We start from the raw sequence: 27,745 nt of genomic DNA on the forward strand, positions 1-27,745 counted from the left end.
AGTTACGGAGCACAGGCTTCAGCAGTTGTGCATGGGCTTAGATGCCCCGCCGCATGTAGAATCTTCCTGGACCAGGGATCAAACCCGTGTCCCCTGCATTAGCAGGCAGACTCTCAATCATTGGACCTCCAGGGAAGTCCAAGAGCAAATCTTAAAAGCTCATATCACAAGGAAAAAACTCTTAACTATGTGATGTGATAGATGTTAACTAAACTTGTGGGAGTCATTTTGCAATATATAAGTATATTAAGTCATTATGTTATGTACTTTCAAATTACACATATTATATCAATATGTCAATTACAGTTCCAATAAAAGAAAAAGTATCGTATTAAAATGAAACAACATTGAGGCGCTACAATAAATGAACTTTAATTAGTACATCAAATTATAAGACCTTACTCACTACAAACAAGGTGAAAAGACAACACTTAGAATGGGAGAAAATAATAGCAAATTAAACAACTGACAAAGAATTAATTTCCAAAATATACAAGCAGCTCATACAACTCAGAATCAGAAAAACAAACAGCCCAATCAAAAAGCGGGGAAAAGACCTAAACAGACATTTCCCCAAAGAAGACATACAGATGGCTAACAAACACATGAAAAGATCCTCAACATTACTCATTATTAGAGAAATGCAAATCAAAACTATAATGAGATACCACCTCACACCAGTCAGAATGGCCATCATCAAAAAGTCTACAAACAATAAATGCTGGAGAGGATGTGGAGAAAAGGGAACCCTCTTGCACTGCTGGTGGGAACATAAACTGATAGCCACTCTGGAAGATGGTATGGAGATTCCTTAAAAAACTAGGAATAAAACCACCATACGACCCAGCAATCCTACTCGTAAGCATGTACCCTGAGGAAACAAAAACTGAAAGACACACACGTACCCCCGATGTTCATTGCAGCACTATTTATAATAGCTAGAACATGGAAGCAACCTACATGTCCACTGACCGACGAATGGATAAAGAAGTTGTGGTACAAATATACAATGGAATACTACTCAGCCATAAAAAGGAACACATTTGAATCACTTCTAATGAGGTGGATGAACCTAGAGACGATTATACACAGTGAAGTAAGTCAGAAAGAGAAAATGTAAATATTGTGTACTGATGCATATATATGGAATCTAGAATGATGGTACTGATGAATTAATTTTCAGGGCAGCAATGGAGAAACATACATAGAGGACAGACCTAAGAACATGGCTGGGGAGAAGGGGAGGGAGAGGGTGAGATGTATGGAAACTTACAATACCATATGTAAAATAGATAGCCAATGGGAAATTGCTGCATGACTCAAACAGGGGCGCTGTGACAATCTAGAAGGGTGGGATGAGAAGCAAGTTGGGAAGGAGGGGACGTGGGTGTTCCTATGGCTGATTCTTGTTGATTTGTGACAGAAAACTACAAAATTCTGTAAAGAAATTATCCTTCAATTAAAAAAATAAATTTAAAAAGATCTTATCCAAAGTGGTGACCAATATTTTAAGATGCCCATGACAACTGTAACAACATAAACAAGTAACTTTGATATGTATTGGTGGGAAAGTTGCAGGCACTGCTTTTACTACTGTAAAGGTAATTTTACAATACTGATTTGCTGCCAGCATTCAGATTCTGGAGTAAAGCTAAAATTTCAGTTAGTAAAACTGAACTATTTCCCTCCATCAAGTTCACAAATACCCCTGACTTCTACCCAGGGTTAAGAAGCCCTGCTTTCAGGGTGAGTTCTGGACATATTCAAGAGACAAGGCTGGAAAGATTTAGAGAAAGGCAAGACCCTACTCAAGAATCCCCTCTACAGTGCAGATGGACACGCCAGGATGTTTCTTTCCTTGTTGTGTTTGTGGTGGTTGCTGGAGGTTCCTACTCAGAGCCTGTACATTTAGGATGGGTTGACGAGGTATTTGAAAACAAGTTCATCAACTCAAGTTCTGGTTTTCCTGACAGCAAACAGCTTCCGAGTCCTTATCAGATTGCCAGCTAACTAAAAGATCAAAGTAAAAGAAGTTTTAAACCAAAATATGTTTCCTACTGTCTTCTACTATAATCATTGTTTTCTCAGCTACATTTTTGTGCAGTTTTTTCCCTCTACTTTCATTGTGAACCATAACACACAGAAAATGCACAAAACATATAATGTTCATTCTTTTTGATGTGTAGTTCTCCACTGTGAATAAACCAGGATTTAACGATCCATCCTATAGCTAATGGGTGTTTGGGCTGTATTTAGTCTGGGGGTACTACAAATAGGCTGGTTAGAAACATTCAAGTACTGCTTTCTTAGTGGAACTAAACACACATGCAGCTTTAGCGGATAATTCCTAACAATTATCTAGCAGTTACACCATTATATGCTGCCCTTGGTATATACAAGGGTTCCAAGGCTGCAAGTCCTTTCAGATACTTAGTATTGTTAATCTTTTTAGTTTTGGCTTGCATTTCTCTGAAGAGCAGCTTTTCATGTACTTACTGGGCATTCTCATATTTTCTTTTCCTTATTGATTTATAGCAGCTTTTTAAATATCATGGATACTATACATGTACAGATTATAAATATCTTTTCCCACTGTGATCTGCCATTTCATTTTTTTAAGGTGTCTTTTTTACTTATTTTAATGGTAAACTTGGTCTGAATAAACTGAAAAGCCACTGTCAGACGGGGATGTCCTCTAAAGTGGTGTCCTGAGGATGAGAAGCCCTCCGGCACTGACAGGTTTAGCCCAGACTGTTCCAGGCAAACTGGCTCCTCACTGCCCCCCCCACCATTCCTCCTCAGGGCCTTTGCATTTGCTATTTCCTCTCCCTAGAATGTTCTTACCTAGATTAATACATGGATTCCCTCCCTCATCTCCTTCAGGTCTCTGCTCAAACATCACCTTAGTGAGACCTTCCATGGTAACCATCTTAAAAACTGCAAACTGCCAGACCCCAGAATTCTTGATCTCTTGTGTGCTATGTGCTAAGTCTCTTCATTTGTGTCTGACTTGTTATGACCCTATGGACTGTAGCCCACCAGGCTCCTCTGTCCATGGGATTCTCCAGGCAAGAATACTGGAGTGGGTTACCATGATCTTCTCCAAGGGATCTTCCCGACCCAGGATCAAACCTGAGTCTCTTACGTCTTCTGTATCGGCAAGTGGGTTCTTTACTTCTAGCACCATCTGGGAAGCCCTTATCTCTTTACCTTAAAATTTTTTCATACCCCAAGTTACTTTTACATATTATATACATATGGGTGGACATAGAGAGAGCAAGATAAATAATACGTGTATGTGTGGTTGGAAACTCCTGCATTTAGATTGTGAATTATTACCTCTTTCCTAAACTAGAAGCTCTGAGGGCCAGGGTATCTGCCTGTTTTGTTCCCTGCTCCATCATCAAATCTAGAGCAATGCCCAGCACACAGCATGTGTTCAATAAATGTTTACTGAGTACCTCAATGTGTAAAATCATTAAGGCAGTTCCTGGCACATAACAGCAGGAGTTTTAATAAAGGTCTGCTGACTGAAATCTTACCAGTTGATGTAAAAATTTCAAAAAGTAAAATTTTACTCAGTTTTTTCTTAAAGGTGCTGTTTACTCAAATTCTTAGATTAAAAAGGCAAATTTACCTTCATGTGTTAAGACGAGCAATTCACTCCACTGTCTTCCACCTACCCAAGAAAAAGAAGAAAGACTCAGATATTTGGTTAAGCTTTTCTGCTCACTATACTTGGTTTTACCCATTGATTTTTTTTTTTTAATTAATCTTTTGGATATTAACCCAGCCCCAAGTTTTTTTTTTTTTTAATTTTAAAATCTTTAATTCTTACATGCGTTCCCAAACATGACCCCCCCTCCCACCTCCCTCCCCACAACATCTCTCTGGGTCATCCCCATGTACCAGCCCCAAGCATGCTGCACCCTACGTCAGACATGGACTGGCGATTCAATTCTTACATGATAGTATACATGTTAGAATTCCCATTCTCCCAAATCATCCCACCCTCTCCCTCTCCCTCTGAGACCAAAAGTCCGTTATACCCATCTGTGTCTTTTTTCCTGACTTGCATACAGGGTCGTCATTGCCATCTTCCTAAATTCCATATATATGTGTTAGTATACTGTATTGGTGTTTTTCTTTCTGGCTTACTTCACTCTGTATAATTGGCTCCAGTTTCATCCATCTCATCAGAACTGATTCAAATGAATTCTTTTTAACGGCTGAGTAATACTCCATTGTGTATATGTACCACAGCTTTCTTATCCATTCATCTGCTGATGGACATCTAGGTTGTTTCCATGTCCTGGCTATTATAAACAGTGCTGCGATGAACATTGGGGTACATGTGTCTCTTTCAATTCTGGTTTCCTCGGTGTGTATGCCCAGAAGTGGGATTGCTGGGTCATAAGGGAGTTCTATTTGCAATTTTTTAAGGAATCTCCACACTGTTCTCCATAGTGGCTGTACTAGTTTGCATTCCCACCAACAGTGTAGGAGGGTTCCCTTTTCTCCACACCCTCTCCAGCATTTATTGCTTGCAGATTTTTGGATCGCAGCCATTCTGACTGGGGTGAAGTGGTACCTCATTGTGGTTTTGATTTGCATTTCTCTAATAATGAGTGCCCAGAGATAAATCCACACACATATGGACACCTTATCTTTGACAAAGGAGGCAAGAATATACAATGGAGTAAAGACAATCTCTTTAACAAGTGGTGCTGGGAAAACTGGTCAACCACTTGTAAAAGAATGAAACTAGATCACTTTCTAACACCGTACACAAAAATAAACTCAAAATGGATTAAAGATCTAAATGTAAGATCAGAAACTATAAAACTCCTAGAGGAGAATATAGGCAAAACACTCTCAGAAATAAATCACAGCAGGATCCTCTATGATCCACCTCCCAGAATTCTGGAAATAAAAGCAAAAATAAACAAATGGGATCTAATTAAAATACCCATTGATTTTTATAGCTATTGGGAGTTAGGAAACAGAAGTTTGTCCCAGATACCACACGATTTGGGGCAGAAAGAAGCACACGAGGAGGGGGTCACTGTGGGCACTGAGGGCTCTGGGTCCATGTTTTCAGACCTCAGAGATCTGCAGGGTGTAGCGCTGTGGAGTGGCCAGGGACTGGGGCAACATGTCCACTGTGCTCATGGGGCAGTCTTGGGGGCAGATCTCCTTGGCCAGCTGCCCCTTCTTCTTCAATGCGCAGGCCTCCTGGTAGGGTGGTGAGATGGGGGGCTGCGTGGGTGGTGTGTACTTGTATTCTGAGCCGTCCTCTAGCTGCAGGGACACACATTGGGAGGGATGGTGAGGACCTGGGAACAGAGGACAGCACCCCCCATCCAACCCACTGTTGGCAGGGCACTTACGTCCAGTGGGTAACTGCGGTCTGAATCATAGGCGCTCAGGTCCCCACAGGTCACAAATGGCACAATGATGCGGGTGGGGCCATCCAACTGGTTGAAATCTGGATCTGACAAGCAGGGAGAGATGAGACAAGACAGGGCCAGGGTGTCTGGGGTCAGCTGTGACTCAGGCTGCACCCAAGATGGGTACGGAGGCCTCCCTCACATATCCACCAGCTACTCTTTACACTCCTGCACCAGAAATCCTTCATTTGGTTCAGATCACCTCCTCAGGGAAGCCCTCCATGATCACCCATTCTAAAACAGCTGTCCCCAACCTGCTTTTCTCCCACTGCACTTATGGCTACCTGCCATATGCTGCCTGGACTTTGTCTCACTCAAGCATGCTTGACACAAGAGCAGCCCTGTCCTTTTTCCCTCTAGGGGCCAGGCTGAAGGCCCTCACAGGACAAAATTCCCACACAGAGGTGGGGTTTCTACTTGGGGGTGTGACTGAGTCTTCCTAGGCTAGAAACTCCTTAGGCAGGTGGAGTGTCCCTTGGGGTAGGACTCAGAACTTTCACCAGGTCTAAGAGTCATCACTAGGGAACTAAGCCAAAGATCCTCCTAGATCAAAATATCCCTACAGGGGTGGAATTTCCAGAGGGTGGGGCTGAGGATCCTTTTGGGACAGCATTCCCTTAAGGGGCAGGGTTTCAGCCGCGCATAGGGCTAAAGGCCCTCCTGGGACATAAAATTTCACTGGCACACAGACTCTCCCCAGGGATGGGGCCCAGGGCTCTCACCATAAGAGTGGTCCAGCAGGGGTTTGGTCAGGTCCGGCAGGAAGCCCTCAGGGGGGTCGTAACCCTTACAGACAGCAAAGGCCTCTATGGGGAGAAGGTGGAGTGAGGGGCAGCTGCTGCCTCCACTGCATGTGGGAGATGGGTCCCTGAGATTCGAAGCCCCTGCCCAGCCCCTCCACCCCACTGACCAATGCTGGAGTTCCGGCTGCTTCTGGGCTTGGCACAGAGCACGCTGGAGAAGAAGACACGCAGCTGGCTATAGATCAGTGTCACATCCCGGCCTCGGAAGATCTGCAGGGTGGGGAGGCAGAGATGGAGGCATGAAGATGACCTTTGGAGACTCCTCTCTACCCCATACCAGGTTCCCTGAGACTTACCTTAGCCACAAAGCAGCCCCCTGGCTTCAAGACGTGTGTAGCAATGTTCAGAGCCTATGGGCAGGACAGATGGCTAAGGCTGAGGTAGAGCCAGCCAGGAGGGGGCCAAACTGAGGTAGGGACAGCCAGGGTTACTCACAGCTAGGAGGAGCTGGGCCTGCATATACTCATCAACATCGTGGAGGCCGGTTACTGTGGCAAGAGGAACAGCATTAGGGGGCCATACAGTCTAACTATCTTCCTGTCCCAGAGAGGTTAAGAGCGCTAAAAACATTTACCAAGCTCTCTTACTGCTAAGGTTCTGCATGCAAATGACTACATCTGCCAACTGGATGCATATTCTGAGCTCCTAACCCTAAGACACTAATTTTCAATCTCAAAACAATCTTAGGCACGAGTATTATTTCTTCTATCTCCAGTCCAGATTCAGATCAGAACGAACATCAGATGCAACACATCCAAAAACAAACTCTTGACCTTCTTGCCGGAACTTGTTCCTCCCGTCATTTTCCCCATCTCACCTGATCCTTCCAGTTGTTCAAGCCAAAACTTTCAAGGTAGTTACTTTTGATACACACACACCCCTTCCACTCTCTTCTCACACCCACATTTAAGCCATTAGCAAACTTTCTCAACTCTTTCAAAAGATCTCCTCTACTCGTCTCCACCACCATCGCCACTCACCTGGATGACTACAGCGGCCTCCCCTCCCCAGGTCTCAGCCCTCACACTGCTCACAGCAGCCAGAGGGATACTGTCAAGACACACATCGGGCACGGCCTTCCTCTGCTCACAACCATCCCATGGCTTTCTCCATGCTCTTGTCTTAGTAAGGGAGCCAAAGTCACCACTGTGGCCCAGAAAGATCCACCTGAGGATCTGATTCCCACCACCTCACTGACCTTACCTCCTACCACTCTCACACTTGCTTACTCTGAGCCAGCCACAGTGATCTCGCTCTTCACTCTCCTACCTCAAGTCGTTTGTATGTGCCAATCACTTTACCTGGATTCCTCTTTATCCAGATGTGCCCTAGCCCACTCCCTTGCCTGCTTTAGGTCTCTATGCTAAAGGCAGTGAGGCCTTCTCCACTTTACTTAAAATTCCTCCAGGTATTCCCTCCCTCCCTCTCATTTTCATTATTTCCCCATGGTGCCTATCACTTTTTGACATGCTATACAGTTCAATCATTTGTTTCTTTTCTGTCTGCTCCCACTAGAACACCAGCTCTCTGAGGTCAGAGAATAGTAGAATTTTATTCATGTTATCCTCCCAACATGTATAACAGTGCCTGACACACAACAGATGCTCAGTAAATGTGCTGAATGGATGGATAGATGGCTGACTTGAAAAAAAAAAAGAAGTGAACAGTAACAGAACAGTTGCAGAGAGATGACAAAAGGTTGGACAAAACCAAAATAGTAGAAGGCAGAGAACAGGAAACAGGTAGGGAGAAGTTGCCAGATGTGGGAACAGCTGACAGTGCAGGGGAGAGGCAATAAAAGAAGCCGACAGAAGTGGGACATACAGAGAGGAACATGCAAAGGACCCCCCGCCTGGCCGCCCAGTCCCTGCTGTTTACCATCAGGAGCCCCGTCACACACCACTAGGTCCGCGGGGCAGCCTTCAAAATGCTGGATGATCTCTTTGGCAGTGGACAGCTATGGAAGAGAGGGATGATGAGTGGCCCCACAGCACCCCCACCAAAGCCCTCTAAGCCCACCTGTCGTCAGCCCTGGCCCACAGCATCAGGTCAGCCAAATTCTCAGGCTTTGCCTGAGACTGGGCTCCATCGCTGGGAATATTTTTTGCTGTCTCCCTGTGATGACAACTCACTGGCTCTGTTCCTCTGCTGTTATCCTCTCTTGGTTTCTCTCAGTTACTCTACCTCTGTCTGTCTTTCTTGGTCTCTTTGTCTTTTTCTTTCTTGCACTTGCTGCAAACCCCAGACTGGTGGGGGGGGGGCTTTGTCCAGGATACACAGCAACACCCCCAGCCATGCTCTCACCTGGGTGATATCCCCCTGGATCTGTAACACACCTGGTAGTGGAGCCATAGCCTGAAGGTCCACAGCCACCACGTGGCCAGACCCTTGGCCCCTGTGGACAACATAGTCCATGTCAGCTCAGTTTTTACTCCTGGTCCACCCTCCAACCTAGTCTGCCCTCCCGGCCTCCCATCTGGGACTCCACACTCACCCAATCTTCTGACTCAGCACCTGGCTCCAGCTGCCTGGGGCCGCACACAGGTCAACTGCCCGCGTCACACCTGAGCACACACAGGAAGGTGCACTGGTCAGCTGCACCCACCTTTCCAACTGGGACCCTGCAAAGCTTACCCCTTTCCCCCAGGAAGCACCCAAGCACCCATATCTACCTGTTGCCCAGATGCCCAGCTCCTTTTGAGTACCTGCCATCTTCCTGACTGCCCCATGGACCCTCCAAGTCAGCCCACCTACCACACAGAGCTCTGTAGACCTAGCCCACTTGTCTATTCCCTTCACCCGCCCCATCCCCCAGTGAATTGCCCACCAAATGGGGACCTTGGAAGAGTTGAAATTCCTCATCAAGTTGTAGCAGCTTGAAGGCACTGCGGGCACGCCAGCCATTCTCCTTGGCTAGGCGGTAGTAGACATCTCGCTTGTCCTTTGACGTCCGTCCCATCTTCCACGCTGTTTGCCCAGGGACCTGCCAATAGTAAGCTGATGCTGCCCTATATCAGTAAGTGTGTGAGTGGGCCATTACCTATCTCTGCAGGGCTGTGAGAACCACATGAACTAAACCAGGCTCATCTGATCTATGTGACAGCTCTCTCAACAGGTGGGGAGGTTGGAGCCCAGTCACTAACCCACTGAGCTCACCGAGCCTGAAGGATCCCATTACTGAGGCCTCAGGCTTCACTGCTCACCCTATAGATTCCATTATTAAGCCAACAGACCCCCCAAAGTCCCACAAACCCAACACTTGTCACACAGATGATGTTACTGACCCTGTCCACCTCCCACTGCTGTCACTTATACTCCACATATTAAACTCTGCAAGTCTCACTATCAACCCTTCTCTGCCCACCTTATCCCCAATAACATCTCACCACCACCCCCAGCTCTCCTCGCTACCCCTAGTCATAAAGCCCTACTAGGCCCCATTAATCCCCTGCTTTCACTCCATTACCCTCACACTACCTCACTGCATTCCCCACCTCCTTAATCTCTCTCCCCTGAAATGATTAGGCCCCCAATTATTCCTTTTGTTGTTTAGTCGCTAAGTCGTGTCCGACTCTTTTGTAACCCCATGGACCGTCGCCCGCCAGGCTCCTCTGTGCATGGGATTTTCCAGGCAAGAATACTGGAGTGGGTAACCAATCCCTTCTCCAGGGGATCTTCCTGACCCAGGGATCAAACCCACATCTCCTGCATTGCAGGCAGATTCTTTACTACTGAGTCACTTGGGAAGCCTGATAATTCTTTTATCATCCCCCATTAATACCTGGAGGATCATGGTCTATTAGTTCCCCATTAAACTCTCAGTTACTATGATTTATCAGCCCACATTAGCTCGGCCCTCCAATTGATCCTTCACAGATCACTAGACCCTGTTAACTCTTCTTACCACATTCACCTTAATCCCTGATAATCATACATCAGTTCTCCATTCTCCCCTCACTGCCCACCTGTCTCCCCACCCAAAAATCAATTTATGATCACACCCAACAGCTTACTATTACCCTCTCTTTGCTCACTCTGTTCTCATTACTTCAATGATCATGCCATCATCACAAACTAAAATCCTTTGATCACAATACCGCTTTATCTTCCCATTCTCTCTTCTTTGATCACTACTCCATTAGTTCCTTGATCATGACTCTCACCTCTATTATTCCCTCCACAGCCTCGCCATTATTCTTTGAATCACTATGCTCCATCACTCTTTATTAACCCCTTGAATGTCATAACTCCATCCGTCCCCCAGGGATCACACTGCTACTTGCCTCCCATTATTTTCCAGTTGCCCATTCTCCATCCCCTCATTAACTAAAGAACACATCCCCACTGGCCCCCATGAACACATCGACTAAAGCACACCTATTAGCCCCCACTGATTCCCCAATAACACTTCCACCAGACCTCTACTATACCCACGCAGCCCACCAAACCTCTACACCTACCCATTAACAGCCCTCTGGCTACACCACCGGTCCCTCCTCATTACCTCAAAGCCCAAGTCTCCACTGGGACCACAAGACCCCCTTCAAGGCGGCTCCGCCGGTATCTGGACCCCTGCGCCCCCGTCCCCCACCCCTAGCCCATCCCGCAGGAGCGGTCCTATTCTCCAAACAAACGTTGGGTCTGGAGCCTACCCAATGCCAGCTGCCCAAACTACACAGTTGCAAACTTCCCTCCTTCCCTCACTGGCGGGACAGTGCAGGCATGCCTTAACTGTCTCAGTCGAGACCCAAGTCCTCCGCGCCCCAGGGCCTACCTCCAACTTTCGGAGTGGGGAGAAAAGGAACGAAGGAGGCCGGTTCGTGAGCAGCACAAGCCTCGGCGAGAGCGCAAACCGGTGAGAAGTCGTAGGTTTTCAGTTTGGGTTCTTAGTTGCTCCGAAAGTCTGTCGCGCATGCCTAACGGCCACCAGAGTGTGCCACGCCTGTCATCGTGGAATGCGGTGGCTCGCGCGAAGCCGGGACCGGACCTGAACTTACCACGTGAGTTCCGGCAACTCAAGCTGACGTAGCAGGTCTGGCGAATTGCCGTTCCCAACATGCAACGGGCTCTAGTAAAGCCGCCGAAGTCTCGCACGGCGAGGCCGAAATGTCGCGAGGCATGAGAACTGAGCGTGCTCTTTTGTTACAAGGCGAAAAATCGCCTTTTTCTCCGCTCCTCCCTTCTTGGACAACTGTATGTCTTGAGCCTGTGAACTACATTTCCCAAGATACTACGAGCGCGCCGGCACTTACTTATTTTTCGCGTACCGTGAAGTGCAGTTACCTTTGGGGTGGTGAACTTGAGAGGAAGGGGAGTGCGTTACTTAAGTGCGCGGGCGCGCGAAAGCTACTGGTCTGCGATTTCAAATCTCACTTCCTCTAATTGATAGCTCATTCTGATTGTTACCTTCTCAGAACTTCAGTTTCTCTATCTGTAGAAAGGGGATAATAAATAGTACAGACTCCACCTAGAGTTACTGGGAAGATTAAATAGGTGCAGTTCAGCGCACTAATTGTAATTCTGTGTTCTTCAAACACTTTTAACTCGGACCTAGAAAAAAAAGACTGCATCTGGACTCAGTGCACAAGCAAATATAGTAATGGAAACATTATAGCATTTACTGTGTGCCAGGCACTTTTCTGAGTGCTTTCAGTGATGTGCTGGTAAATGGTTAACAAGCATTTATTTAGGTGGAGAGGGAAAGGAAGCCCTGATTTCTAACATTTGCCAGTTTCCATGGTTTACATACTATTATCTTGTCAGATTTCAGCCTACCAAGGTGTAGTCACGGAACACGGAGTCTGGAAGAGATGCAGTAGTGCACCATGTCTATTGTCTCCATTGTACAAATAAAATAAGGATAAATGCTCTCTCAGGAGCATAGAAATAATGAAATGTAGTAAAATAATAAGTGATGAATTTTGAGTATCACCTTTCAGAATTTAATTTAGTTGTAAGTTTATATAATTTCATGTTTAATAATAGCTGTTTCCCCCGTTTACAGGTGAGGAAAAGGAGGATATGTATATATGCATATTAGATATGTAAACACATGCCATTTACTATGTATATGGTGACATAGAAATATATAGTGATGTCTAATTTTTATTGGTATATAAATAATATATTAGTAAACAATACAATAAATATATGTATGCCATTATATGGAAATATAGAATATATTTTTGCATTTTGTATAGTATATGTACAATATATATCATCTTATATAAATTTATATGCTGATATATATATATAACTGCTATATATATCTACTTACTAAAGTAACTGCACTAAATATAAATAAATAATGTTATGTCAGGTGGTGATAAAAGCTATGAAGAATAATAAAGGATGAAAGGAATGGAGAGTAACAGGGGTTGAATTGCTATTTTAGTGTGGTCATCTAAGGCTTTCAGAGGAGGTGACATTTGAGCTGAGCTGGAAGGTGAGCACTTGCTACGAATATTTGGAGGAAGAGCATTCCAGGCAGAGGGAACGCCAAGTGCAAAGACCCTGAGGTGGGAATGAGCTTGGAGAGTATCCAAAGAACTGAACAACCAATTCATCATTCCTTAGAAATGTGAGCATTGCTAGGCAGGGGTTTCTTTTGTTTTGTTTACTGTTGCCTCCCTGGCGCCTAGAATAGGGCTCAGCACACAGTGGGTATTCAATAGATGTTTGCTGAATTCACCCTTTTATTGCTTTGTTCCTTCACTCTTTCCCTAGTGGTGTGCTCTGCGTTTATGTGGGGCCCTGGGAGGAGGTGTAGACAGCCAGACACAGATCCTGGAGAGCCAGGGAGGAAGCCAGAGTTTGTCACTGGAGTTCAAGGGCATTGTGGGGGGCAGTGGGAACATGGCCCCCCTTCAGAGGTTAGCATGTGTGAGAAAGCAAGAGTTCAAGCCACCAGGCGCTGCTCCACAGAGAGGAGGAGGTGCCAGGCATTGGGGGCCCAGGTTTACCCTGTGGGACGCTTCCCACGTCCTGTTTTCTTGCCTCTAACAAAGAGGATGTTTAACTTTTTGCAAAGAAACTTGCTTCCTCCAGCAGGGCTGGGGGGATTGGGGGACAGGAGCCAAGCTCTGAACTCTCCAGGCTCTTCCCGAAGTGAGGTGTCCGCCTGCAACTCCCACCCAGCACCCCACTGAGTGTAAAGTTGTCCTCCCCTCAGCCTCCAGATAAGGTCAGAGAGGGGAGCTGCCAGGCCGGCCCTGTGCCGGAGGGCATCTTACCACGTGAGGGAAACGCGGGGCCAGGAGGGGGGTGTCCAGGCGCAGGGGACCAGACACTGACTCAAGAAGCCTTGCCATCCAGGGGCTGCTTTGAGGGACAGAAAAGTTGTCCATGAGGAGCCTGCCTGAAAGGAGAGATTAGAATCCTAAATCCAGCTCGGTGGGGGACTACTTTCACTGGTGGAGAAGAGTTTATTAATTCCTTTCACAGAGATGTTATTGAGCAATTACTGTATGTCAAGCATTGTTCTTAGCGCTTTATCTGTACTAATTCCTTCAGTCTTCCCCATGGCCCTGAGTTAGGCAGTAGTTAGCCCTGTGAGGAGGCAATGGCACCCCACTCCAGTACTCTTGCCTGGAAGATCCCATGGGAGGAGCCTGGTGGGCTGCAGTCCATGGGGTCGCCTAGAGTAGGACACGACTGAGCGGCTTCGCTTTCACTTTTCACTTTCATGCATTGGAAAAGGAAATGGCAACCCACTCCAGTGTTCTTGCTTGGAGAATCCCAGGGACGGGGGAGCCTGGTGGGCTGCCGTCCTTGGGGTTGCACAGAGTCGGACACGACTGAAGCGACTTAGCAGCAGCAGCAGCCCCGTGGGAAGCTTGACAGTGAGATTTTGAGACTTACTCCTGGCCACTCAGCTCCTAAGTTGGCAGAGCTGGGAGAACTCAAGCTATTAACTGCTTTGCTCCATGGTTCCCTCCCCTGAAGGCTGCTGTGCAGTGATTTAATGAAAAGCAGGGGTCTGCTTAGAAGAACTGACAAGAACTTAAACCAACTTTTAATAGATTCGATAGGAATCCCAAATGTCACATGAGGGTCTGCTTTATTGAACCAACAAAAGCCTTAAATGACCCCTAGAAAGGGCCCTACTTTGATGAACGAATACCGCGTTCTTATCCCTGGCATAGCCTCAAGGCCTCAGTCAAGCTTAAAGACATCTGTTCCTTCTAAAGCAGCCTGCCTCCGCAGCCAGATTTCACTTTCCCTTTGTTTTTCCTCCTACCAGCATATGTGGAACACCTGCTATTTGCAGTGCCCTGAAACTTAACTGAGCGATGGGGTGTAGAGCCAGATGAAGGCTTGCTCCTCCCCTAGAAGAGTTCACTAGGCAGAAATGAAAATAATAATGATGATAATATGACACTTGATAAGACGCATTTATCGACCTACCTCCTGCCATGTACCCAGGTGGCCCTGTGCGGGGCAATGTTTAAAGGCCAGGGTGGCCCTGGAAGGGGAGGACAATGATCAGAGTAGGAAGCTGTTGCTGGGTGGTAATGGGTGAGGGCATCTGTTTTTTGTTCAAGTTTCACCAGTTCTTTGGACGGGATACTTCAGACTTTTCTTGAAATCTAGACACTGGCCTAGCCAGTCCCCATCCCCCTCCTCCTAGTCATTTGGGCCAAGGTCTCGGCTGACAGGTGTCTCTTTCCCTGGCTGGCCTGGGGCACAGGTGTGTAATGGCTCTTGGGGAGAAGAGGAGAGAGACTAGAGACAGTAGGCCCGAATAGACAGGGGAGTAGTGTGTGTGAGCGCATGCACGCATGCAGGTGTGTGAATACCCTGAGGGTATCTCAGCCGCCTATACATGGTCCCAGCCACAAACACATGTATGTAAGCTCCACATGTGTCTTAGTATGTTACTTGCCTGGTTGTGTCTTGTGTCCACGGTTGCCTATCCAACTTGTGTTTCCTTTTTGGCAACTGTGTGTTGGTCCCGTCTGCTTGTGCAGTTCATCTCTGTGGGGCTGTGTGTGTGTTCTCTGAGTGCTTCTATGTCTCCTTTGTAATGCTCATGGGTGAGAAGTCTGTCTCTTCTCTGTGTGTCTGTCTCTGATGTCTGTGTGTCTTTCTTCTCTATCACCATGTTTGTGTCTCTACTCGTGAGTGGCTGTAGGTGTGTATGCCCTATGTGTGCTTAGTCAATCAGTCGTGTCCAACTCTTTGCAACCCCATGGGCTGTAGCTCGTCAGGCTCCTCTGTCCTTGAGGGTTCTCCAGACAAGAATACCGGAGTGTGTGTCCTAAGGGTATTTCCTTTGGTGCAAGCAAATACTCCTTTGTTTCTTCTTCAAACAGTTTTAGGTGTATTTTCTGGATTTCCTCTTTGTAATGATAGTAAGTGTATTTTCTGCATCCCTGTTTCTCCTGTTTGTGCGCCTATATGTGTGTTCTCTGTGCACATCTTCCCTGACTTAATTTGTGTGAATAGTTGTGTATACACAGCTGTGTGCACCTGTTTTCCTGAGTGCAGTTGTGCATGTATCTGTGACTGTGGCTTCTCTGTCTCTACAATCGTGTCTGGCTGTGGGTGCCTCTCTCTGTGACCAGAGCTGTATGTGGTCACAGTTCATACACAAGTTCCCATGCACAGAGGTATCACTATAGAGGCTGAACCTGAATGTTGGCCTCCAGGGTCGTCTGAACCTGCAATCGTGTGTGGGAGATGCTGGGACTATGTATAATGTTGTTGGTTACGTGGAATTTTATTTGTCTGTGTGCTCTGGCTCTGTGTGTGGCTGAGTCTGTGTGTGATTTGCCCACTGGGTCTCTTTCAAGTGGCTCTGAGTCTGTGGGTGACGATGATATCTGTGAGTCTGCAGTAGCAGTAAAGCAGTGTGAGCCTATTCCAGCATCCGTCTGTTATCTCCGTGTGCAGCACTGAGGCTGTGGATGACGATGCTTATAAGACTAAGCCCCTCTGCGCAGCTGCCCCATCCCCTTGGCTCTCCATGTGCAGTCTGTGTGTGTTTGAATCAGTCAGCCTGTGTTCTCTGTATGTGGCTGTGAGTCTACATGGGAGTTTGTGTACCTCTGTGGGTGCTGGTGAGTCTGCCTCCATCTCTAAGCCCCTGGATGGGGCTGTGATCCCTGAGTGTTCGAGAGTCCCTCTCTTGCTAAGGGGAAGGAAACGCCCCATCCCTCACCCTCCTCCCGCTGCCAGTGGGGTGGAAGCCTCCAGGCTAGCTTTGAAGCCCTAGCCAGCCCCTGGCCTTTCCGGGAATTCTGTGCTCCCTGTGGGGGGCGGGCAGGTGGGTGGAGGGGCAAGGACAGAGGCTTCTTGTCCACCTGGGCCTCAAGCATCCCAGTCAAGTGGGGCCCCATGTATACCCGCCTGACTTCCTGCAGGAGACACATGCTTCGCCTGAAACAGACATGCCTGTCACATGCCCGAATGGAGTCAACACACAGACCCCTATTTAAGAGAGACAGACAGACAGTGGGACTCCTCAGTTAGGGCGTGGACAGGCTCCACCCAACGCCTAGGCTGGGGTCCAGGAATTAAGGGCGTGCCTAATTTACAGACAGCCTGTATCCACACTCTCCACCCAGCTACAAATTCCCTCCGTGCCTCCCTCTGGGGACCCCCCAAGATCTAGGGTCCTTCCTCCATTGGGCTGTCTGTCTGAGGTCAGCCTGTGGTGGCCTGGCTGTGTCTCTCCCTGCACCTGTCCCACTGCTGTCCTCACATCTGTCTGCTCTTCTGCCTGAATCTGACTTTCTCTGCCTGTTGCCACCTGCCCCCCTATGTGTCTCTCAGCCTCAGCCACTTGCTCTGTCCCTTTGGGCCAGCGTGTCTGTTCCTAATCTCTGTTTGTGGATGTGTCTGGCTGTGTCCACCTGTACATCTGCATTTGTCCAGGAGCTTGCATGCGCCTCTCCCTGCCCACCGTTTCTGAGTCTTTCTCCCCTTACTGCCCCGCTGCCTGTCACTCCCTCACACTCCCCGTGTCTTTCTATCCCTTCTTGTTTTCTGTCCTTGTGCTGTTTCTTCTGCCTGCTCGTCTCTATTTGAGGTCATTTCTCTTCCTATCTCTGTCTCTCCTCCTGCCACCCATTCCATTCTGCCATGTGTCTGACCTGAGTCAGTTCCGTCTGTCTGTCTTTTCCTCTCTCTAGATGTGGGTCTGTTCCCTTGATCTTTCAGTCCACCTCCACCGCCTGCCCGGGAAACCTCTGTTTACTTCAACGTGGGTTCAGATGAAGGGAGGCAACCCCTCTCTTTCTGCCACCCAGAAAAAGAAGAGGGAAACTGAATTAAAGTTAAAACTCTACAGGGGAAAAAAAAAAAAAAAAAACCGCGGGGCAGATGGAGCACCGGCAGTGCTGATTAGCCACCGACAAAACCTGAGGTGTTGATTGGTCAGAGGGCAGGGGAAGGCAGGGTCTGGCTGAGTGGGAGCCCTGCCGCCCAGTGGCGGGGTCCCAGAGCCCCAGTTCTGAGTTGCCGCTTCAAGAGCTGAGAGGAGCAGGGAGGTGAGGAGGGGGTGCTGGCCATCGAGGGGGCTCCTGAGATGCCAAGGCACGAACAGGGGTCCCGAGATGGGGCTCAGGGGTTCCCTGGAGATTTTTTTAGTCCTAGTGAGGAATTAAATGGGAGGGGGAGTCCTTTTGGTACCCAGATCCCAGGAAATGAATCCAGGAGTGGGTGGGAGTCTTGAAAAGGTGCTCACACTTGACCATGGGGCTCCTTGAGAACCTTCCCTGACCCACGGAGGGGATTCAGGGCTTGGGTAGGGGGTTTCCTGGAGGCAGTTTTAGTGATGATGGGGACCTTGAATGGGGTTTTCTGAGATACGGCATTCCCAGGAAGTGAGTTCAGGGATGGGGGTTTCTTTAGAGACACTCTGTCCAGAAAAGGGGGACTCCAAGCTTGCATGGGGATTGCAGGGACACCCCACCCCAGGAAACACATCAGGCACTGGGAGTGGGTTTTTGATGACTGTCTGAGGGACCTCTTCTCACAAGGGGAAATTAGGGCTCAGGTGAGGTTCCTGAGATGCCCCAAGTCCAGAAACAATCTCAAGGCTGGAAGTGTCTCTAAAGTGACTTCTACTAAAATAGGGGTGTATAAGACTTGACAAAGGTCCTGGAGAATACCTCTCTAGTCCCTAGGAGGGGAATTAATTGGGAGTCCCCGGGTCACTTCTATCCCTGGAAGGGAGTTCAGTTTGGAGAATTGCCTTTGGCCTCTAGCGAGGATATTCAGAGTTGTGGCAGAGAGCAGTTTGCCGTGTCCTGTCCCCGGCGGGGCTGGGGTCGCCGAGCCTGCCCCCCACCCCATCCCCAGCCCCTTCAACAGGTTGCATCAGCTCTTGCTCAGGCTGGCGGCCCAGGCGGGGAGGAGGGGGGTAGGGGGCGTTAGGAGGGGTGGGGCAGTTGGGTCGACACGTGTCCCTGTAAGGAGTGAGAGGACTAACCACACGGTGAGGGTGGAGGGAAGGGGGAGGTGCTCAGGGGACCGGGGAAGGAGAGAAATCGAGAGCAAGAGAGAGTGAGTCTGGGGTCTGAGAGGAGAGGCTGTCCCCACTCCAGATGGCTATCTCGTCTGCTGAGGGGTCGGTAGCTCTCATTCTGTCTCTGTCCCTACCCCTTTATCTCTGGTTGCCTTCTTTTTTCTCCGTGTCTCAATGAGTAAACTGTTGGCGTCTCTCCCTCTCTGATTCCCTTCTGTCTCTCTCCCATCTCTTTCTCCCTCGGCCTCTCCCTCTTGTCTCCAATCCTCTCCACTTTCCTTCCTATCTCTCTCATCCCTCTGTCCCTGTTCCCCTCGCCTCATCTGTGTTTCTGTTTCTGTATCTGTCCATCGCCATCAGAGCCCCAGTCCCCTTCATCTAGGTCGTCCCACTTTGTAAGCCGCCCTGCTCCATAACTGACCACCTCACCTCATTTCTCTGCCCACAGGATGGAACTGCAGGATCCAAAGATGAACGGAGCCCTCCCTGGAAGTGCTGTGGAGTGAGTCAGGGGCCCAAGCGGTCAAGGTCAGAGGTCCGAATTACCTTCTCATCACCTCCTTAATTTCTCTGCCTATTCTACCTGCAGGCAGGAGCATGAGGGCTTCCTGCCCAGCCATAGTCCTTCTCCTGGGAGGAAACCGGCCCAGTTCATGGATGTGAGTGACCCCACAGGACCCATCCCAGTTGTATCTTGCCCAGCTCAGCCCCTCCCCTACTGCTCTCTCTTCCCCAGCTCTTCCCTTCTGCTGTTTTGCCTCTGGTCTCTGCCCCACCCTCCCCTGTTCCTCTCTACTTCCAGCTGCTCCCCTCTAGAATCTCCCTTCCCCGCTCTCCCTTTCCCAGCTTCTTCCTATCTTCAAATTCTTTTCCTTCTTCTGATGGCCCTTCCTGGGTTTCTCCCTGCCCCCATCACTTCTTCCCTAGCCTTTCCCAAGGCCCCAGCACTGGTCTCCGTCCCTAGTCTCCTTACCTGGTCCCCTCCCCATGTTCCCTGGGCCTTGCCCCTTACCAGCAGTTCGAGGGGAAGACATCGTTTGGAATGTCAGTGTTCAACCTCAGCAACGCCATCATGGGCAGCGGCATCCTGGGGCTGGCCTATGCCATGGCCCACACGGGGATCCTCCTCTTCTTGTGAGTTCTAGGCAGTCCGGGGTGGGGGCTGGGTGTTGTGGGGCCAGCCGGGAGGCCTGGAGGCCAAGTCCGAGCAGTGTCATCTGCCATAGGGCTTTGTTGCTGTGCATCGCTCTTCTGTCTTCGTACTCCATCCATCTCCTGCTGACCTGTGCTGGTGTTGTAGGTGAGACCCAGAGCTCACCTAGACCTTGGCCTCCAGACCCAAGACCGGCCCCTCAGAACTTGGATCCAGAACCCCAGACACCACACTCAACTCTCTGGGCTCCAGACCCCAGACTGTACCCTGGGTCTCATACCTTATCTGGGCTCCCAGATTCTCAGGCCCCAATCCTCAGCCCTCGGTCTGACCATCAGAGCCTGTTGCTCAGACTCTCCCTACTCCCAGACCACTCCACTCCACCCTCAGTCTCCGGCTTTCTTAGCAAGGAAGCCAGCCCCACAACCCAAGACTACCCCCCGCCAGCTCCCAAGCTACCACAGCCCCAGATCTCAGACTTCATTCCTACCATGGCTTCAGTGAAGTGAAGCCATGGCAGGACCCCCAAGACCCCTCACTACCCACCTCTGGCCCCCAACCTTTTCCCTGGCCACAGATCCTACCTGACAGATTCCAGTCCCAAGCCCAATCCTAACTGCCTAACCCTCACCTTCAGCTCCGAGCAATGAGACCCAATCAGCCCAAGCCCCAGCTCCCTAGCTCCCAGGCTCTGGCCCTGGGAGGCTCTCCCACCTCTGGCCTGGCCTCCTCGACCCACAAACTGTCCCTTTCTGGTCCCCTCCCCTCCAGGCATCCGAGCCTATGAACAGCTGGGACAGAGGGCACTGGGGCCTGCGGGGAAAGTAGTGGTGGCGGCGGTCATCTGTCTGCACAATGTTGGGGGTGAGGACTCTGATAGGTGGGGGTCAGCTTGGGGGGAGAGGGTGGGCTGAGGTGGGCTTCCCCAGGCTGGGGTGGGAGGGAGATGAGGGGAATGCTTCTGCTTATACCTGCCCCCACCTGCACCAGCCATGTCCAGTTACCTGTTCATCATCAAATCCGAACTTCCCCTGGTTATCGCCACTTTCCTGGACATGGACCCTGAGGGGTGAGTGTGCAACACCCCTTGGCTCTAACCCACAGGCCACTGATTCTGCCTGTGGGGTCCGGCTGCTAGCTTCAACTCTATGTCCAGCTGACTCCCAGGTCTTCTATTTTTGAGGCTGTTGGGCAGGCCGGTTTGGGCAGACTGTGATTCCTGTGTACTGTGATGCTAGCAGTGTGACTGTTGCTCTGGCTAGTGGAGTCCAGTAACACCACATGTTGATTTTTGTGACTGTTCTGGCCGACTCCATGTGTCCAGTGTACTTTCATGTTGACCCTGTGGCTACACCTATCCAGTAGACCTAAATCCTGTCCATGGGTTTGATTCTGTGACTCTTGTACTGGCAGATTCTCTGGCCATCTGTATGCTAGCTGACTATAGCTGTGTCCTATATACTGTGACTCCAACCATGTGTGTTGGACATTTGCTTACTCTGACTTTCTCTGTCCGGTGGATTCTGTTTGATTCTGGGTCCGTTGGCCTGGCTGAATCTGTCTAGGTGTAAGTGTATGGTCCCTGACTCCAGCAGAGTATGTGCACGTGTTTGTGCAGTGTACCGTGGCACCAGCTATGTATACGTGTGTGTGCCTGCTCAGTCACTCAGCCATGTTGGACTCTTTGTGACCTCGTGCACTGTAGCTTATTAGGGCTCTTCTGTTTGTGGAATTTTCCAGGCAAGAATACTGGAGTGGCTTGCTGTTTCCTACTCCAACGTATAAATGATTTGTGTTTAACTCTTTGTGTTTAACTTGGTTACCATTGTTCTGGCAAATTCTTTCTGGCTGTTTGTGTGTGAGCCTCAACTGTGACTATATATGTTTTCTGTATTATGGTTCCAACCATGTATGTTTGCCTTTTCCGAGTATACATCCAGCCAATTGTGTGTTTAATTCTGCATCCGTCTGTTGGCTGAATCTTTTCAGTTGTTTGTATGTGACAGCTCATTCCGGGTGCCCTCTTAGATCTTTGGTTTGATCCTGAAGCCATTCAGGTAGCTAACAGTCTATGTGACTAGATGTGTCTCATTATTATAATTAGCTCCCACTGCATATATGACCAGTGGTGCTTTGCTTACTTGTAACTGTGTGTCTAGTAGGAAGAGAATATGTGAATGCCTGGAACATATTAAGCACTATTTAATAAAATTCTTTGAAGAAATGAATAATTGTTCAGCCAATTCTGTATTAACAGACTATCCTGCCTGGACACCTCCCTCCAATATCTGTACAGATCCCTCTCTTTCTTTGAGCTTGGTTCCAACAGCACGGCCAGCTGGCTAATTCTGTTTCAATTTCTATCTTTGACTCTGGCCAAATCAGCTCAACTACTTTCAAGTGCTCAACACAACTTGAGTTGTTCAAACAATCACACATATATGTTTCTGACTTTTTGTTGCGTCTGCTGATCATCGAGAGATCATCAGACTGCTGTTCTACCTGTTAGACATATCAGGGTCACGACTCACTCTGTGTCTGGTACCTTGTGTTGGACACTGTGAATCTGGCTGTTGTGGGCTGTTGTTTGCCCATTTGACTGTATATCCACTTGAGGTCTGATGACATAGTTTGTCCAGCTATGTGTGTGTTCCCAGCTATATCCCTCTGATAGTGTGTGGCTGATAGTCTGATAATCTGTCTGGCTGTTTCTGTCATTCCTGTTGTGCCATTTGTCCCTGTAACTACCTGGAGGGGTCAGCTCATCTCTCCTGACTGTGTGCAGAAACCTGTCTGGCTGTCTTCTATGAGTGTCTGCTTGACAGTTTTCTTTGGTAGACAGTTAGTCACTATGTTTGCCTGTCTCCTTAGGGACTGGTTCTTGAAGGGAAACCTCCTAATCATCATTGTCAGTGTTTTAATCATCCTGCCACTGGCCCTCATGAGACACTTGGGTAAGAGGCTTCCTGCCTTGGTCATTTGCATGATGGAATTAAAGAAGGGGAGCGAGATTCAAAGAATCTCAGTTTTCAAGGGCTGTGGAATACCAGGGGAGAGCTTGTTTTGTGTGGGTTTTAACAGATGAATAGGAGTTTTTCAAGTGTTGGGGGGCTGGTCCAGGTGGAAGTTTGTGCAAAGTGTGGCAAAATTGGGGTGAGGGGGCCTTGAATTGAAGGTCAGACTAGGGGGTTGATATTTGCTTGGGGGGGTTCCCTTGATTTCTGAGACTCTGTATATTGCCCCTTGCAGGCTACCTGGGATATACCAGTGGTCTCTCTCTGACCTGTATGCTGTTTTTCCTCATTTCGGTGAGTCTGAGGGAGAAGGACATGCAAAAGTACAGAAAGGGTTTGGGTCATTGGGACATAGCCTTCCCCATGACCTCACTTCCCCACCCTCCCTCCTCCAGGTCATCTATAAGAAGTTCCAGCTTGGCTGCACTGTAGGCCACAATGAAACAGCAGTGGAGAGCAAGAGCTCCCCAAGCCTTCCCATCCAGGGGCTCAACACAAGCTGTGAGGCCCAGATGTTCACAGCTGACTCACAGGTTGGTGTGCTGGCATATGTCTATGCCTTGCACTGTACGCAGGTCCTCTGGTTTTGTCCCACACTGCACTCTGCTTAGAGTGGAGCCAGGTATTGGACATCAGGGGCTTCCATGTGTCTGATGTGGAAGGCACTGGTGGGGCTGGTGGGGGGCTGGGAGGAGAAGATGGAACCCTTATACTCTAATCTCTTGTACTTGGACCATTCCCTCAGATGTTCTACACAGTGCCCATTATGGCTTTTGCCTTTGTCTGCCACCCTGAAGTGCTGCCCATCTACACAGAACTCTGCCGGTGAGTGGGCAGGCAAGTGGGCATGGGTGATAGGGCAGCGGGTGGGGTGATAGTCATAATGTCTATCATAGTCTTGGTACTGTACAGCTCGATTGTGGCCAGATTGTGCCAAGGGAGGGGTTTGAGGTGGCCAGGAGGCCTTGGGGGATGCAACACAGTGACTGTTTACTAATTGGGGCTTAAGTATTCTACCCTGTTAACGTCCAATACAAGTGTGAATGGACAAATGGAGAGGCTGAGATCAGATGAAGGGGTGGCATATGTGGATGGGATGGGGAGATGGGGAAGGTCAGATGGAGAGGGATATGGATGTGCAAAGAAAGGGCAGGGATGATATGATGATGGGAGGAATGTATGAATGATCAATCAGGGAGACAGTGTGGATAATCAGAATGGAGGGAGAGACTGTGACAGTCAAATGAAAAAGAGAGACAGAGATGGGCAAAGAAATAGGCAGAGTTGGTTATATGGGGTGAGAGGGATGGATAGAGAAGGGAGGCGTGGCTAATACAGGGGAGGCAGAGATGGGCATCCCAGTGTGTACCAGCTGAACATCAGCTCTGGGAAGACTCTAGAGGATGGGGGCTGGTTCTGAGGGGCCTGGACCAAGTCCATGGGTCTGGACATGACAGTTCTATGACCTCTATACCTCAGACCCTCCAAGCGCAGAATGCAGGCTGTGGCCAACGTGTCCATTGGGGCCATGTTCTGCATGTATGGGCTCACGGCAACCTTTGGATACCTCACCTTCTACAGTGAGTGGGGCTGGGGCCAGGGTTGGGTAGAGAGCTAGGGTGGGGACTGGGTGATTACTAGGCAGGAGCCTCAGCACTTTCCCTGCATGCTTTCAGACCCCTCGGTTTCCAAAGGGACTATACACACCCTGCATGGAGATTTTGCCACTGTCTGTATGTGCGTGTGTATGTGTGTGCACACATATATGTTTCTGGGACACTGGTCCTGGTGCTCCAGTCACATCCCATCTCCTGTGTCCCATGTCCCAGGCAGCGTGGAGGCGGAGATGCTGCACATGTACAGCCAGCATGACCTGCTCATCCTCTGTGTGCGTCTAGCGGTGCTGCTCGCTGTGACTCTCACGGTGCCAGTCGTGCTGTTCCCTGTATGTTGGGGGCGAGGGTGGGCCTACACAGTGGAGGGGCGTGGATGGATGGGTAGAGGGTGTAGGCAGGAATGTTTGGATGGAGGGTAGAGGTAGGAGTGGATGGATGGATGGATAGAGGAGGCTGGGATGCACAGACAGGGAAGATAGAGTTGTCAGATGGACAGAGAGGGCTAAAATAGATGGTCAGACACAAGGGGGACATCAATGGCAGAATATAAAGAATCAGAAGAACAGGGCTGGTCATTTCGAGGGAGGAGGCACAGATGTCTGACTAGACAGAAGAGGGAAGCAGGAGTAGACAGAGGGGAGAAGCATAGGTAGATGGACATTCAAGATGAAGAAATAGGGATGGACAGATAAAAGATGGAGACAGAAGTAGTGAGGTGTAGGAGGGGCAAGGCTCCCTGATGGAGAGGTTGGCTGAGCAGACAGAGGAGGGAGATGGAAGTCATCAGATGAGGAGAGAGGGGCAGGGACCTCACGGTGGAAGGACATGTGGGTGGTCAGGAAGGAAGAGGCAGACATAGTTGGGTAGAAGAGGACAAGATTTCAGACAGTGAGTGGAAGCATAGGTGGATGATCACCCAGAAGGGTCATGGACTGTCAAGCAGAAGGGACGCAGGATGCTCATTTAGAAAGTGGAGGCACAGATGGATGGTCAGACAGAGTGGAGGTAGAGTCAGATGGAGGAGAAATCAGGGGTCTCAGACTATGGGTGGTGTTAGAGACAGATAAATACATAGAAGGGGAGGCAGTGCTTGAGCCCTGACCCTCATCCTACTGTACTCTGGTCACAGATCCGCCGGGCTCTGCAGCAGCTACTTTTTCCAAGCAAGGCCTTCAGCTGGCCACGCCATGTGGCCATAGCACTGATCCTGCTTGTCTTGGTCAATGTTCTCGTCATCTGTGTGCCAACCATCCGGGATATTTTTGGGGTTATCGGTCTGTATCCCCAGCCCTAGTTCCAGACCCCACCTAATATGGGCCTTGTACCCCAATCTTACATTGCTTCTTTCCTTCCTGCTTGTTCTTCAGGGTCTACCTCAGCCCCCAGCCTCATTTTCATCCTTCCCAGCATTTTCTACCTCCGCATTGTGCCCTCTGAGGTGGAGCCCCTCTACTCCTGGCCCAAGATCCAGGTGAGCATTCCAGGGGAGGGCTGGGGAAAGAGGGAGCATTCTGAGGAGGGAGCATTCAAGGATGGCTAAAGGTTGAAGGAACATTTTCAAGAGGGGGCTTGGAAGAGAGAGGGCAGACGGTCTAGAAGGATGAAGAAGATTGTCATAGGAAGAAGCTGAGCAGATAGAGCACAAGAAGGGTTTGAGAAGATAGCAAGCACTTTAAAAAGGGGCTGGCATGGAGGAAGCATTCTTCAGACAGATGGAAGGAGCACTATCAGGAGAAGTTTGGAACATTTTCAAGGAAGATGGGGGAGAGTACTCCCTGAAGAATTCTAGGAAGATGGAGGGAGGAGTCACAGGAAGGGGTTGGTTTTAAAGGAGAGAGAGCAGAAAAGGAGGATCAGGAATGAATGCGACACTCCCTGGAGGGGATGGAGGAGCTTGGGTGTAGGTACACACCCAGCCCCATCTTTTTTCCCTCTCACCCACAGGCTCTGTGTTTTGGTGTCTTGGGGGTCCTCTTCATGGCGATCAGCCTAGGTTTCATGTTTGCCAACTGGGCCACAGGCCAGAGCCATGTATCTGGACACTGACCAAGCCCTGCTTCACCTGGGCCCCAGTGTGCATCCACCTGTGCACATGGAGGGAGATGGACTGCTCTCCCGGTTCCCATCAACATGGCCACAGGCTGAAGAGTGGTTCACTCCCTTCTTCCTCAGGGGATGCCAAGCTCAGATCATGACTCTAACCCCAACCCCACCCCTATAGGAGGAGGAGGAGGAGGCTCGGTCCTTGGGGAATCCCTGCCCAGTCCAGTCTTTTCTGCCTCCTCCTTGTAGAAGCTGTTTGTCAGGATCACCGTTGAGCTAAAGGGGAAGAATAAAGACGCTAAATTGCAACTCTAGCATCAGTATTTCATTTCTTTCTGGGACTTCTTAGGGGTGCCTTCCCAGGTTCACACGGGTAAACGGACAGCAGGACTGCAGTGGCTCTTATCTGTTCACCCACTTCTCTGCCCTTCAGTAGCTAGCTAAAAAACTCGCATAGATCCCTTCACTGGCTCACTCAGGAAACATCTCCCAGAGCCTACTGGCAACCAGGTGCTGTCCTAGGTGCTGGGGATGTAGCAGCAGATCAAGCAGACAATAATCCCTGAAGTTGCACAAGAAAGGGCGAAATATGACCTGCCAGCCAAATTCAGCCCACTGCCTTTTTGTTTATCCCCCAAGCTAAGAATGGTTTACACATTTCTAAGTGATTGGAAAAAAATCAAAAGAAGAATTTGTGACAGTTGAAAATTAACATGAAATTCAGACCTCAGTGTCTGCAAATAAAGCTTCATGAAACTGTCACACTCCCTGTACAGGCCACCAAAGCAAACAAACAAACAAAACAGTCACGCTTGCTCACTTACACACTGATGATGGCTCTTTAGTGTTACAACAGCAGAGATGAGGAGTTGCAAGGGAGACTATAGAGCTCACAAAGCCTAAGCTATTTATTATTTGGCCCTTTTCAGGAAAAAAATTGCTAATCTCTGATCTAGCTGAAGAGAGAGAAACAGATAAAGAGGAGCACTATGAGGAAAATGAGTGTAATGCTGAAGTTGGTGGTGGGGTGCGGGCAATCAGGGAGACCTCATCGAGGAAAGGAAAAGGAGCTGGGTCCTTGATCGACCAGAAGGAGCAAGTCAAGTTTCAGGTAGAGGAAGCAGCCAGTGCAGAGGCCCTGAGGTAGAGCAAGCATGGCAGGTCCAAGGAGGAACCAGGGTGGCCATTTTGCTC

At 49.1% G+C, this 27,745-nt stretch overlaps 2 protein-coding genes across 16 annotated transcripts; one reads left to right on the top strand and one right to left on the bottom strand.

Annotated features, from left to right (window-relative positions):
• Positions 1 to 354: 354 nt before the first annotated feature.
• FTSJ1 (FtsJ RNA 2'-O-methyltransferase 1) lies at positions 355 to 11,608 on the bottom strand. 14 transcript variants are annotated; one of them, XM_070290170.1, is made up of 13 exons: positions 11,028 to 11,608; positions 9,081 to 9,236; positions 8,748 to 8,817; positions 8,558 to 8,648; positions 8,132 to 8,210; positions 6,689 to 6,741; positions 6,550 to 6,603; positions 6,361 to 6,463; positions 6,173 to 6,256; positions 5,391 to 5,494; positions 5,104 to 5,301; positions 3,638 to 3,679; positions 355 to 2,010 (listed from the first exon to the last, which is right to left on the bottom strand). In XM_070290170.1, exons 4-12 carry the CDS (start codon positions 8,603 to 8,605, stop codon positions 3,647 to 3,649), a joined length of 756 nt encoding a protein of 251 aa, XP_070146271.1. In that variant the 5' UTR covers positions 8,606 to 8,648; positions 8,748 to 8,817; positions 9,081 to 9,236; positions 11,028 to 11,608; the 3' UTR covers positions 355 to 2,010; positions 3,638 to 3,646. The 14 variants fall into 14 exon arrangements, with proteins under 14 accessions (XP_070146271.1, XP_070146270.1, XP_070146267.1 ...); XM_070290169.1 differs by having other exon boundaries at positions 9,081 to 9,250; positions 11,028 to 11,604; XM_070290166.1 differs by having other exon boundaries at positions 5,391 to 5,488; positions 9,092 to 9,250; positions 11,028 to 11,300.
• A 6,035-nt stretch (positions 11,609 to 17,643) lies between these two features.
• Positions 17,644 to 26,860, top strand: SLC38A5 (solute carrier family 38 member 5). Of its 2 annotated transcripts, none has more exons than XM_070290177.1 (16): positions 17,644 to 17,745; positions 19,174 to 19,227; positions 19,315 to 19,384; positions 19,744 to 19,859; positions 19,952 to 20,025; positions 20,650 to 20,742; positions 20,869 to 20,947; positions 22,750 to 22,832; positions 23,128 to 23,186; positions 23,288 to 23,425; positions 23,638 to 23,717; positions 24,372 to 24,472; positions 24,722 to 24,837; positions 25,638 to 25,782; positions 25,876 to 25,979; positions 26,453 to 26,860. In XM_070290177.1, the coding sequence occupies exons 2-16, from the start codon at positions 19,175 to 19,177 to the stop codon at positions 26,552 to 26,554; spliced, it is 1,413 nt and encodes a 470-aa protein (XP_070146278.1). In that variant the 5' UTR covers positions 17,644 to 17,745; position 19,174; the 3' UTR covers positions 26,555 to 26,860. The 2 variants fall into 2 exon arrangements, with proteins under 2 accessions (XP_070146278.1, XP_070146279.1); XM_070290178.1 differs by having other exon boundaries at positions 17,645 to 17,745; positions 19,741 to 19,859.
• The last annotated feature ends 885 nt before the right edge of the window (positions 26,861 to 27,745 follow it).

Source organism: Ovis canadensis, chromosome X, assembly GCF_042477335.2.
Source record: "Ovis canadensis isolate MfBH-ARS-UI-01 breed Bighorn chromosome X, ARS-UI_OviCan_v2, whole genome shotgun sequence".
NCBI lineage: Eukaryota > Metazoa > Chordata > Mammalia > Artiodactyla > Bovidae > Ovis > Ovis canadensis.